Source organism: Manis pentadactyla, chromosome 6, assembly GCF_030020395.1.
Source record: "Manis pentadactyla isolate mManPen7 chromosome 6, mManPen7.hap1, whole genome shotgun sequence".
In the NCBI taxonomy this organism is placed as follows: Eukaryota; Metazoa; Chordata; class Mammalia; order Pholidota; family Manidae; genus Manis; species Manis pentadactyla.
Window position 1 is genome coordinate 7985448 of NC_080024.1, and position 14826 is coordinate 8000273.

A 14826-nucleotide genomic window follows, 5' to 3' on the forward strand; every position below is an offset into this window, starting at 1 on the left:
GCCCTGGAAGGGTGAGCAGACATAGCCAGAACAGGGAAATGTGTGGTGAGTGGGGAAGTGTGGCCCAGGTCTGAGCTACAGCTCAGAGGCTAGATGGAGTGAGATATACAGCAAATGAATGCATACGCGGACGTGAGAATCCGTCTAGTCTCCATTAAGCCAGACATTAAAGAAATCTGCAAAAATGTAAATCAATGCCATACTTCTAATTTTGAAGGTTTGAAAAATAGTTATTGTTTTAATAAAAAAATGCTATTTTTTTAAGGTCTAGGTTTTTTATTGTTCACCTTAAGTGAATCAATATATATTTAAACTTTTCTCAGTTTTAGTTTCTAATACTGTAAATACTGGTAGATAAAATCCACATAAATTAAAGCTCCATAATTTTTGAGTGAATAAAGAAAGGGGTCTGAGACCAAAATGTTGGAGAATCACTGGTTTCACTGTGATCAGTCTGAAGACTGGGGAGAAAAGCAACAATTTAGACGAGGCTTTATTTCCCTTAGAGACTTGCTGTCTGCTCATGGGGCGGCTCGGCCATGCCTGAATACCAAGGTCGGTGTGGAGCTGTGGCACGAGAATGGCTCTGCGCTCCAACGCGCTGACCCACGCTCACTGTGCGCGGAGCTCATGACAGGGGAGGGGCCCGATAAAGGGGCAGCTCCTGGGTGCTGAGATTCCACATGGCGAATCACCCAGGCAAGGCAGTGGCGACTGTGCTGTCAATATCAGGAGTTCTTAAAAGAGGCCAAGGCTATCTTCATAAGCTGGTTTTAACTTTAGGTCTTGATGTCAGCAGGCAACAGGAAGAAAAGATTTTTAGAGATGGGGTAAAAGATACAAGCAAGGTAGCTAGCCAAGAAAACCACGTGGTCTTTTTTTTTTTTTAACTTCAAGGTAAAGGTACGTACCCAGCGCAGAGCCTGCAACAAGAGGGCTTTCAAGCGGTCACTCCCCCAAACCAAATCCTTCTTCAGTTTCTCATAATCCAAAGAGGGCAGTAATGGGACATCCTTCAGTTTCCTATTCAGCAGCACAAGTTCAAAGGGAAAGGAAAGAGCAAAAGGGCATGTTCCTGATGAGTGGCCCTCCTGGGTATCGTATCACCCAATCTAGAACTGCTCTGGCAGAAGGGACACCAGAGGCCCACTGCTTCCTCCGAGCCCCTGGAATTAGCTCCAGGCTCGCGCAGCCAGGGCTGGGTTCCAGGCTCCACGCCACAGCTCCAGTTAGCTCAGCTCCGCCTCCCCTGTCGTATGCACTGAGGTTCTGTATAACATCTTTCTGAAAACGGGGAGTCCCTGACTAACCAGGGTGAGAAGCCACTGTATTCACCTTAGGCCAGGGCTCCATGTGATGGGGAGGAAATCGACTATCTCCCTGGAGGCACCAGAGCTCGCTGCCAAAGTCCTATTCAGGATCCTGAGCAAAGCCCAAACACTGTTAGCATCAGCAGGTCCCAAGAGCTCTATCTAAAAATCTGAAGCCACTGTCACTCTCAGTCCTGAGGGACCAAATGTGGAGAATGTGAAGGACAGACCACAGGTAAGGAAACACCTGTGAGGAGTAGGTTCACAGTCCACTCTGCAAGGAGGCAAAGGGCGTGAACAGGGAGCAGCATGGGCGCCACACCCATGAGACAGGCAGCAAGCAGGACAGTTTGCAAACCGTCCTCCAGAAGACTTCAAGTCAGACCTTAGCTGAAGCCAGGATTCGATTAACAGAGGTGCCTCTTCAGAGATCAACACAGTGCAGACCGACCCAACACCTGCCAACCAACCGCTCAGCAACTGGGCATTTCCGGGGCCCAGCTACTCTCCCACTGTCCAAAAAGATTGTGTCCTGCCTTCTCCTTTGTCCTCTTAGCCCCTCCAATTACCCCCTTCACTCTCTGCAGGTGACCTTGCCTCTTACATCACTGGGAATAACACTAGCAAACAGAGTTTAAGTTCCTGGCCCTGTCCTCAGTGCTTTATACATATTAACTCATTTTTATCCCTGCAACAATCTTATATTAGAGTTACTATTATTCTTCTCATTTTATAAGTGAGGAAACAGAGGCATGGAGAATTTATATAAGTGGTCCAAGGTCACAGAGCTGGTGGCAGAGGTGGGATTTTAACCCTGGCAGTCTGTGCTTATAAGCACTACAAGACATAGTTGCCATCTGAAGAGAACAAAGGGCAGGACCAATGTCAGACTCAAGCGGGAGCAAGGGAGGAGGGATGTTGGATCCCAGGTGCCTGAGTGACCACACAGCACCCCTACAACCCCGACAAGGCTGGCTCAGAGGGTCACCAGAACCCTCGGCCTCACATCCTCGTCAGAAGTCCTCTACTTTTTTGCTACTGCAACATGCATACCTGGTGATGTTTCTGGGTGTCCGACACTCCCGCGGGTGACAACCTAACTGACCTGGATAGGGAAGCTCAGGCATACACAGAACTATCCTGTGACCCCAGTCACGATATGAACCAGCAGAGAAGTGGCAGAAAACCTAGACAATGCAACACCCTGTTGACTATGACAATAGATCAAACTGGTTTCTAAAGAGTATCAAAATAAAACAATCCAAAAATTTTTTCCATTTGATGCTACCTCACCAAAGTAAACAATTAACATTAAAAGATACTTCTGGTTTAACAATATTACTTATAATTACTGGTATTTCCTTTAATAGTCACATGGAGCTCTGGCTAATCAAAGACATTCCTCTAAGCTAGGCTAAGAGTGAACATTTATAAAAGTTACTTTAAATCCCAGTTTTACCCATACTCTTTCCAGTAATAACAATTCCTAAGAGCAGTTACTTACACAGGTGCCAAGGAGGCTCTTAACATGGTTGAAGCCTAGGGGTGGGGGTTGGGGGGGAGAAAACAAGCCGTGTTAAACACACAGTGATAGTAATGTGTTAATCTAAATTACTGTAACAGCACAAAATCAACAGATCTGCAAAGTTTTTCATCCACAAGGATCCTCCAACCATAATCCTATATGATTTAAAAATTAGCCCAAGCCAAGGTTAAGTAATACATGACTAATGCATTTTCCAAGCCACCCACCCTTGGTTTGTTGCAATTCCACTCCAGGGAATACCCTATTAAAAAATGGGTGTATTCTCCCTGACCAAACTACCAGAGGTATTTAAAGCAGCCTAGACAAAGATCACATCAAGAATAAAAGCAATGAAAATCATTTCATTACCCTGATTTTTTTCCATATTAAAATTTTCTCTTTGAGTACAAAAATACATAGGAATTTTGTACCAAATCAAACAATACAGAGGTGTTTACAGAGAAAATTAACCACTACCCTCCTGTCCCACTCCCCTTTAATCCTCTCTATAGCTCAAATCATTGCCTTCTTTATGGACATTCACATTCTCCCATTTATAGTTGAGGTTTTTGTTTTTGTTTTAGCCACTGTAGGCAATGCTCTATTAAGCATGTACTAAAATAGATTTGAGAAACAAATAACCAAACGTCATTTGTGGTACTTGTTTGGATCGACTCAAACCAACTGTAAAAAGATATTTTGAGAAAATAAGGGAAATTTGAACATGGACTGCACTGCATTATATGATACTACAGAATTAGTGTTAATTGTATTAGGCATTGTGGTTATGTTTTGCTTTTGTATTATAAAGCCCTTCCTGTTATATATATTATTTACAGGCAAAATACTACAATGTTTGGATAGGTAATGAAAAATTCCAGGGAAGAAAATAAGAACAGACCCATAGATGAATGGAACAGAATAGACAGTCCAGACATAAACCCAAACATATATGGTTAATTAATATAAGATGAAGGAGTCATGGATATACAATGGGGAAATGACAGCCTCTTCAACAACTGGTGTTGACAAAACTGGACAGCTACATGTAAGCAAATGAATGATTGCCTAACTCCATACACAAAAGTAAATTTAAAATGGATCAAGGACCTGAATATAAGTCATGAAACCATAAAACTCTTAGAAGACATAGGCAAAACTCTCTTGAATATAAACATGGGCAACTTTCTCCTGAATGCATCTCCTTGGGCAATGGAAACAAAAGCAAAAATGAACAAATGGGACTACATCAAACTAAAAAGCTTCTGTACAGCAAAAGACACCATCAGATGCGGGAGGGGGCGGAAGATGGCGGCGTGAGTAGAGCAGCGGAAATCTCCTCCCAAAACAACATATATCTATGAAAATATAACAAAGACAACCCTTCCTAGAAAAAAGACCAGAGGACACAGGACAATATCCAGACCACATCCGCACCTGAGAGAACCCAGCGCCTCGCAAAGGGGGTAAGATACAAGCCCCGGCCCCGCGGGAGCCGAGCGCCCCTCCCCCAAGCTCCCGGCGGGAGAAGAGCAGGCAGAGCGGGAGGGAGACGGAGCCCAGGGCTGCCGAACACCCAGCCCCAGCCATCCGGGCCAGAGTGCAGGGCCCTCGATACTGGGAAAACAGGGCAGCAACAACAGTGAGCAGGCACTGGAGGCTGGGCGACAGAGGACATAAGAAAAGCGCGCGACCATTTTTTTTTTGCTTTTTTGCTGCTTTGTTTTGGAGAGCGCTTTTTGGAAGTCTTAAAGGGACAGGGACCCCAATATTAGGGAAACAGGGCAGAAAGACCGGTGAGCAGAGGCCTGAGGCTGGCACCGGAGAATAAAGAAAAACGAACGACCACCTTTTTTTTTTTTTAATTAAAAAAATTTTTTTTTTAATTAAAAAAATTTTTTTTTCTTGTTTTTTTTTGTGGTCGTTGTTTTGTTTTGGCGGGTGCTTTTTGGAAGTCTTAAAGGGGCAGGGCGGGTCACTTAATCCAGAGGTAGGGAATCCGGGGTCTCTGGGCACCCTAACCCCTGGGCTGCAGGGAGCAGGGAGGCCCCTTACGGAGATAAATAGCCTCCCAGCAGCTCCTGCTCCAACGCGACTCCACCATTTTGGAGTAGCTGCCCGAGCCAGGCCACGCCCACAGCAACAGCGGAGATTAACTCCATAGCAGCCGGGCAGGAAGCAGAAACCCTGTCTGCGCGCAGCTGCGCAGCACAAGCCACTAGAGGCCGCTGTTCTCCCAGGAGAGGAGGGCCACAAACCAACAAGAAAGGAAGTCCTTCCAGCCGTCACTCGTCCCAGTTCTGCAGACTATTCCTATCACCATGAAAAGGCAAAGCTACAGGCAGACAAAGATCACAGAGACAACACCAGAGAAGGAGACAGACCTAACCAGTCTTCCTGACAAAGAATTCAAAATAAGAATCATAAACATGCTGACAGAGATGCAGAGAAATACGCAAGAGAAATGGGATGAAGTCCGGAAGGAGATCACAGATGCCAGAAAGGAGATCGCAGAAATGAAACAAACTCTGGAAGGGTTTATAAGCAGAATGGATAGAATGCAAGAGGCCATTGATGGAATTGAAATCAGAGAACAGGAACGCATAGAAGCTGACATAGAGAGAGACAAAAGGATCTCCAGGAATGAAACAATATTAAGAGAACTGTGTGACCAATCTAAAAGGAGCAATATCCGTATTATAGGGGTCCCAGAAGAAGAAGAGAGAGGCAAAGAGATGGAAAGTATCTTAGAAGAAATAATTGCTGAAAACTTCCCCACACTGGGGGAGGAAGTAATCAAACAGACCACGGAAATACACAGAACCCCCAACAGAAAGGATCCAAGAAGGGCAACACCAAGACACATAATAATTAAAATGGCAAAGATCAAGGACAAGGAAAGAGTGTTAAAGGCGGCTAGAGAGAAAAAGGTCACCTATAAAGGGAAACCCATCAGGCTAACGTCAGATTTCTCAACAGAAACCCTACAGGCCAGAAGAGAATGGCATGATATATTTAATACAATGAAACAGAAGGGCCTTGAACCAAGGATACTGTATCCAGCACGACTATCATTCAAATATGACGGTGGGATTAAACAATTCCCAGACAAACAAAAGCTGAGGGAATTTGCTTTCCACAAACCACCTCTACAGAACATCTTACAGGGACTGCTCTAGATGGGAGCACTCCTAGAAAGAGCACAGCACAAAACACCCAACATATGAAGAATCGAGGAGGAGGAACAAGAAGGGAGAGAAGAAAAGAATCTCCAGATAGTGTATATAACAGCTCAATAAGCGAGCTAAGTTAGGCAGTAAGATACTAAAGAGGCTAACCTTGAACCTTTGGTAACCACGAATTTAAAGCCTGCAATGGCAATAAGTACATATCTTTCAATAGTCACCCTAAATGTTAATGGGTTGAATGCACCAATCAAAAGACACAGAGTAACAGAATGGATAAAAAAGCAAGACCCATCTATATGCTGCTTACAAGAAACTCACCTCAAACCCAAAGACATGTACAGACTAAAAGTCAAGGGATGGAAAAACATATTTCAAGCAAACAACAGTGAGAAGAAAGCAGGGGTTGCAGTACTAATATCAGACAAAATAGACTTCAAAACAAAGAAAGTAACAAGAGATAAAGAAGGACACTACATAATGATAAAGGGCTCAGTCAAACAAGAGGATATAACCATTCTAAATATATATGCACCCAACACAGGAGCACCAGCATATGTGAAACAAATACTAACAGAACTAAAGGGGGATATAGACTGCAATGCATTCATTCTAGGAGACTTCAACACACCACTCACCCCAAAGGATAGATCCACTGGGCAGAAAATAAGTAAGGACACGGAAGCACTGAACAACACAGTAGAGCAGATGGACCTAATAGACATCTATAGAACTCTACATCCAAAAGGAGCGGGATATACATTCTTCTCAAGTGCACATGGAACATTCTCCAGAATAGACCACATACTAGGCCACAAAAAGAGCCTCAGAAAATTCCAAAAGATTGAAATCCTACCAACCAACTTTTCAGACCACAAAGGCATAAAACTAGAAATAAACTGTACAAAGAAAGCAAAGAGGCTCACAAACACATGGAGGCTTAACAACACGCTCCTAAATAATCAATGGATCAATGACCAAATCAAAATGGAGATCCAGCAATATATGGAAACAAATGACAACAACAACACTAAGCCCCAACTTCTGTGGGACACAGCAAAAGCAGTCTTAAGAGGAAAGTATATAGCAATCCAAGCATATTTAAAAAAGGAAGAGCAATCCCAAATGAATGGTCTAATGTCACAATTATCGAAATTGGAAAAAGAAGAACAGATGAGGCCTAAGGTCAGCAGAAGGAGGGACATAATAAAGATCAGAGAAGAAATAAATAAAATTGAGAAGAATAAAACAATAGCAAAAATCAATGAAACCAAGAGCTGGTTCTTCGAGAAAATAAACAAAATAGATAAGCCTCTAGCCAGACTTATTAAGAAGAAAAGAGAATCAACACAAATCAACAGTATCAGAAACGAGAAAGGAAAAATCACGACGGACCCCACGGAAATGCAAAGAATTATTGGAGAATACTATGAAAACCTATATGCTAACAAGCTGGGAAACCTAGGAGAAATGGACAACTTCCTAGAAAAATATAACCTTCCAAGATTGACCCAGGAAGAAACAGAATATCTAAACAGACCAATTACCAGCAACGAAATTGAAGAGGTAATCAAAAAACTACCAAAGAACAAAACCCCCGGGCCAGATGGATTTACCTCAGAATTTTATCAGACATACAGGGAAGACATAATACCCATTCTCCTTAAAGTTTTCCAAAAAATAGAGGAGGAGGGGATACTCCCAAACTCATTCTATGAAGCTAACATCACCCTAATACCAAAACCAGGCAAAGACCCCACCAAAAAATAAAACTACAGACCAATATCCCTGCTGAACGTAGATGCAAAAATACTCAACAAAATATTAGCAAACCGAATTCAAAAATACATCAAAAGGATCATACACCATGACCAAGTGGGATTCATCCCAGGGATGCAAGGATGGTACAACATTCGAAAGTCCATCAACATCATCCACCACATCAACAAAAAGAAAGACAAAAACCACATGATCATCTCCATAGATGCTGAAAAAGCATTTGACAAAGTTCAACATCCATTCATGTTAAAAACTCTCAGCAAAATGGGAATAGAGGGCAAGTACCTCAACATAATAAAGGCCATCTATGATAAACCCACAGCCAACATTATATTGAACAGCGAGAAGCTGAAAGCATTTCCTCTGAGATCGGGAACTAGACAGGGATGCCCACTCTCTCCACTGTTATTTAACATAGTACTGGAGGTCCTAGCCACGGCAATCAGACAAAATAAAGAAATACAAGGAATCCAGATTGGTAAAGAAGAAGTTAAACTGTCACTATTTGCAGATGACATGATACTGTACATAAAAAACCCTAAAGACTCCACCCCAAAACTACTAGAACTGATATCGGAATACAGCAAAGTTGCAGGATACAAAATCAACACACAGAAATCTGTGGCTTTCCTATATACTAACAATGAACCAACAGAAAGAGAAATCAGGAAAACAACTCCATTCACAATTGCATCAAAAAAAATAAAATACCTAGGAATAAACCTAACCAAAGAAGTGAAAGACTTATACTCTGAAAACTACAAGTCACTCTTAAGAGAAATTAAAGGGGACACTAATAGATGGAAACTCATCCCATGCTCGTGGCTAGGAAGAATTAATATCGTTAAAATGGCCATCCTGCCCAAAGCAATATACAGATTTGATGCAATCCCTATGAAACTACCAGCAACATTCTTCAATGAACTGGAACAAACAATTCAAAAATTCATATGGAAACACCAAAGACCCCGAATAGCCAAAGCAATCCTGAGAAAGAAGAATAAAGTAGGGGGGATCTCACTCCCCAACTTCAAGCTCTACTATAAAGCCATAGTAATCAAGACAATTTGGTACTGGCACAAGAGCAGAGCCACAGACCAATGGAACAGACTAGAGAATCCAGACATTAACCCAGACATATATGGTCAATTAATATTTGATAAAGGAGCCATGGACATACAATGGCGAAATGACAGTCTCTTCAACAGGTGGTGCTGGCAAAACTGGACAGCTACATGTAGGAGAATGAAACTGGACCATTGTCTAACCCCATATACAAAAGTAAACTCAAAATGGATCAAAGACCTGAATGTAAGCCATGAAACCATTAAACTCTTGGAAGAAAACATAGGCGAAAACCTCTTAGACATAAACATGAGTGACCTCTTCTTGAACATATCTCCCCGGGCAAGGAAAACAACAGCAAAAATGAGTAAGTGGGACTATATTAAGCTGAAAAGCTTCTGTACAGCAAAAGACACCATCAATAGAACAAGAAGGATCCCTACAGTATGGGAGAATATATTTGAAAATGACACATCCGATAAAGGCTTGACGTCCAGAATATATAAGGAGCTCTCACGCCTCAACAAACAAAAAACAAATAACCCAATTAAAAAATGGGCAGAGGAACTGAACAGACAGTTCTCCAAAAAAGAAATACAGATGGCCAACAGACACATGAAAAGATGCTCCACATCGCTAATTATCAGAGAAATGCAAATTAAAACTACAATGAGGTATCACCTCACACCAGTAAGGATGGCTGCCATCCAAAAGACAAACAACAACAAATGTTGGCGAGGCTGTGGAGAAAGGGGAACCCTCCTACACTGCTGGTGGGAATGTAAGTTAGTTCAACCATTGTGGAAAGCAGTATGGAGGTACATCAAAATGCTCAAAACAGACTTACCATTTGACCCAGGAATTCCACTCCTAGGAATTTACCCTAAGAATGCAGCAATCAAGTTTGAGAAAGACAGATGCACCCCTATGTTTATTGCAGCACTATTTACAATAGCCAAGAATTGGAAGCAACCTAAATGTCCATCGATAGATGAATGGATAAAGAAGATGTGGTACATATACACAATGGAATACTACTCAGCTATAAGAAAAGGGCAAATCCAATCATTTGCAGCAACATGGATGGAGCTGGAGGGTATTATGCTCAGTGAAACAAGCCAAGCGGAGAAAGAGAAATACCAAATGATTTCACTTATCTGTGGAATATAAGAACAAAGGAAAAACTGAAGGAACAAAACAGCAGCAGAATCACAGAACTCAAGAATGGACTAACAGGTACCAAAGGGAAAGGGACTGGGGAGGATGGGTGGGTAGGGAGGGATAAGGGGGGGAGAAGTAGGGGGGTATTAAGATTAACATGCATGGGGGGGTAGGAGAAAAGGGAGGGCTGTACAACACAGAGAAGGCAAGTAGTGATTCTACAACATTTTGCTATGCTGATGGACAGTGACTGTAAAGGGGTTTATAGGGGAGACCTGGTATAGGGGAGAGCCTAGTAAACATAATATTCGTCATGTAAGTGTAGATTAGTGATAGCAAAAAAAAAAAAAAAAAAAGGGCAGTTCCTGTGTGGTAACCTCCAACGAGTTCTACACAAGGGTATAAAGGGCATATAAAAGTGTAGGCAAAGGGTCTGTTTGTGTTTACACAGAGGATCAAAGCCTAATTCGGCTACCCCGAAAATGAACTAAGATACGATATGAAAAAGAACTTCCAACATCTGCACTCTCTGGAAGACTCATGCCAGAAGATGATCATCAAAAAACCCCAACAAAGATCCACGCACTGCTACAGCTGTAGATGCACTCATCCCACCAGTTCCTGGACTTGCCATGGGAATGAGGAAGGAGATATCTAAGCTGGCCTGTGCATACAGTAAAACAACAAAATTGGACTGGATCTATACTGTTGGAACTCAACCAAGAATTTGGAGAAGTGCAAATTGTAGCGCTCCAAAGTCTTACAACTACAAACTATTTATTGTTAAAAGAACATATGGCATGTGAACAGTCCCCAGGAATGGGTTGTTTTAATTTGTCTGATTTCTCTCAGACTGTTCAAGTTCATTTGGACAATATCCACCATATCATAGATAAGTTTTCACAGATGCCTAAGGTGCCCAACTGGTTTTCTTGGTTTCACTGGAGATGGCTGGTAATTACAGATATGCTTTGGTTATGTAACTATACTCCTATTATGTTAATGTGTGTGTGCAATTTAAATAGTAGCTTAAAACCTATACATGCTGAAGTTACTCTACAAGAAGATATATCAAAGAAATAATCAATCTTCCCATGTTTTCTTCCGCCTGCTACTTCTATAGCTTTTCTTCTTCCTTCCTAATTACAACCCTTAAATAGAATTCGTGCCTCATATCAAATTTACCGAGTATCATAATTCTTCCAAGTGGTAAAGATACCTCAAGACAAATGCTGGGCATAGAAGCCACAGGGCATAAATATGCAAAGAAGTAAAAAGCTAACTTTTTCAAACAATAAGGCTTCTCTCTCACTTACCAACTTCACATTTCCCTGTATGGCCCCGGAAGATGACTGGTTAGCCAGAGACGGGTAAGATTCCTCAAGGGAGGAACAACCTAAGACAGGCACAGTCGCAGGGGGGCCATCAGGTGAGAAATTGGGGATCAACAGAGGTGAGGCTTAGAACCTCACCCCCCCGTTCTGAGAGAAATCTTCTGCATACGTGGATGTTTTATTGCCCTGGTCTAGCTTGGATTAACACATAGTCTACAGGCACACACCTGATCATCTACATGTGCTCTCTTACAACACTAAACTATGTTTTCTACCTTTATCTTGTATCTACCTACCACTTCAGCATTTTATTAAAAATAATAATAATAAAGAGAGAAATGTGGTATCCACATATAAATCAAGTATAAAAACCAAATGAGTATTCATATTTGAACTGACTGTTTATAGTTCATAATGCATGAGCAAAACCGAAAGTTTCTGTGATGACTGCCCTTGTACTGTTCACTATGTAACTTATTCATTATGTAAGAATTTGTTCTACATGTAAAAACTTGTTTGTTATGCCTCAGAAGATTGGAGACTGACAAAAATTAGGCTTGGGGTGGAATAATGATTGTGCATTGAGCATTGACTCCCCTATACAGAATTTTATTGTCGTTAACAACCATTTGATCAATAAATATGAGAGATGCCCTCACAAAAAAAAAAAAAAAAAAAAAAAAAAAAAGGACAGACTTCCAATGGTAAAATAAATTAGTAACCAGGATGTAATGTATAGCATAAGGAATATAGTCAAGATATTGTAACAGCTTGGTAGGGTGATAGCTGGAACCTAGAATTATGTATATAAATGTTCTACCACTGTGTTGTACACTTGAAACTCATGTAATGTAATACTGTGTGTCAACTACCCTTCAATAAAAAATAATTATTAAAAAAAAAAAAAAAAAAAAAGACACCATCAGTAGAACAAAAAGGCATCCCACAGTATGGGAGAATATATTTATAAACGACATATCCAACAAGGGGTTAACACCCAAAATATATAAAGAACTCACATGCCTCAACACCCAAAAAGCAAATAACCCTAATAAAAAAATGGGTGGAGGATATGAACAGACAAGTCTCCAAAGAAGAAATTCAGATGGCCAACAGGCACATGAAAAGATGCTCCACATCACTAATTTTCAGGGAAATGCAAATTAAAACCACAATGAGATAACACCTCACACCAGTTAGAACAGCCAACATCGAAAAGACTAGGAACAACAAATGTTGGCGAGGATGCAGAGAAAGGGGAACCCTCCTATACTGCTGGTAGGAATGTAAATTAGTTCAACCTTTGTGGAAAGCAATATGCAGGCTCCTCAAAAAACTAAAAATAGAAATACCATTTGACCCAGGAATTCCACTCCTAGGAATTCACTCAAAGGAAACAAGATCTCAGATTCAAAAAGACATATGCACCCATATGTTTACTGAAGCACTATTTACAATAGCCAAGATATGGAAGCAACCTAAGTGTCCATCAGTAGATGAATGGATAAAGAAGAAGTGGTACATAGACACAATGGAATACTATTCAGTCATGAGAAGAAAACAAATCCTACCATTTGCAACAACATGGATGGAGCTAGAGGGTATTATGCTCAGTCAAATAAGCCAGGCAGAGAAAGACAAGTACCAAATGATTTCCCTCATTTGTGGAGTATAACAACAAAGCAAAACTGAAGGAATGAAAGAGCAGCAGACTCACAGACTCCAAGAGGAGACTAGCAGTTACCAGAGGGGAGGGATGGGGAGGGAGGGAGAAGGGGATTGAGGGGTATCATGATTGGTACATATGGTGTATGTGGGGTCACAAGGAAGACAGTGTAGCACAGACAAGTAGTGACTCTGTGGCATCTAACTACACTGATGGACAGTGACTGCAAGGGGGTATGGGGGGGGACTTGATAATATGGTTGAATGTAGTAACCAAAATGTTTTTCATGTGAAACCTTCATAAGAGTTTATATCAATGATATCTTAATAAAAAAAAATAAGTGAGAAGAAGAGAAGAAACCTTGGCCATCTGTGGAGCCCTTTCTGGAGGGGCAGGCAGTGATACTTGGTTCCCTGTATGTCAGCACAGCCCTTATATGGTCTTTATCAATGTTTATCATATTGAACTGTGAATATTTTGCAATTATTTCTGTGTCTTTCTCCTTTAGTAGACATTGAGTTCCATAAAGACCAGAGATAATTATACTACCCTCAATACATTTGCCACCTAGTACCTACTAATGCCTGGACATATGTATAGAGGCACTCAGCAAACATTTGCTAAACGAATGAATGAAGACTGACTTCCAAAGTGGACACTCTAGAATCCTTGAGTGGTTTAATAACTCAGTCCTGGCAATGGCTCTGTTCTCTATTGCTTAACCTCTGCTGAATTTACAGACCACAAAAAAACCCTGACTCAATACAAGCCATGGCTGCTGGGCCCTGGGGTGGTGAGAAGGCGCTGTTTGGGGCTGGACACCTCCTTAGACCAGGCATGTTTGCTGCCAGCCCGTCCTCTTTGGTCCCTCTCAAGTGGGACTATCGCTGGACAGCTGCCTGTGCTGTGCGGGAGGGCAGGTGAACCGTGAAGGCAGGACCCCTTGGTGTGAGACCTCAAGGGGACTGATTCCCCAGGAGAGGTGAAGTAACCAGAGTGGGAGACATGAGGAAAGGGGCCTTAGCCACGGGACAGAAGAGGCCGTGGAAGCTGGAGAACCAGAAGAACAGCACCTTCATACAGGGAAAGGAGGTTGCTATAGCCAACTCTCTAACAGGAAGGGGGAAGGGGTACTTGCAGGAGGAGCAGGTCGGGTGTGAACGCAGAAGGGAGGGCTAGGCTGGAAAGCTGCGCAGGTGAGATTTTTGGAAATGGTGCTAATGGGGAAGGGGAGGGCCTACGTGTCTGAACTTGCTGGTAAGCTCTACAGAAGCTTCTTGGGCAAGCACCTCTCTGGCCCACCAGGTCACTGGGGGCCTTGTCCTTGGCTCTGCGTCACCGCCCTGTAGCCTGCAGGCTTCTGAGAGTCTGGAGCTGGGCAAGGTGCACAGTTAAGTGTACACACAGAGGAAGTGCCTGGGGCCGGGGCCTCCTGGGGTTTCTGTGACCAGAACTGAGCCCGGAGAGATAGATGTCATCAGATTACAGAAGGTGTGGACTCCATGCTGAGCACTTTAGACCTGAGCAGTGGCAGGTATTAAGCAAGGGGGTAACATGACCGGATGCCTCTATGTACATAATCCTTCCTGAAATCTGAGGGCATAATAAGTAAGACACAACCTGAAAGGTCACTCCAGCTCCCAGGTAATAAGCAACAGAAAGGTGGGAGCTTTGACATCGAGACCAGTTAGGAAATGCTACCTTAAGCCAGAATAGACATAGGAAGAGCCTGAACAAACAGCAAGCAGCAGAGACGTGGGGCAGGCAGGAAGCACGCTGCTCAGATGCCAGGGACTGCCTG

At 42.3% G+C, this 14826-nt stretch overlaps 1 protein-coding gene across 4 annotated transcripts in view; it reads right to left on the reverse strand.

Moving 5' to 3' along the window:
• The window catches only part of ARMC9 (armadillo repeat containing 9), a 162330-nt gene that overhangs the window by 101627 nt on the left and 45877 nt on the right, over positions 1-14826 (reverse strand). For all 4 annotated transcript variants that reach the window (XM_057503437.1, XM_036912378.2, XM_036912368.2 and 1 more), the window contains exons 10-11: positions 2815-2849; positions 912-1023 (exon numbers count right to left, since the gene is read on the reverse strand). In XM_057503437.1, the coding sequence (XP_057359420.1) occupies positions 912-1023; positions 2815-2849 (147 nt within the window). The remainder of the gene's footprint in view (positions 1-911; positions 1024-2814; positions 2850-14826) is intronic.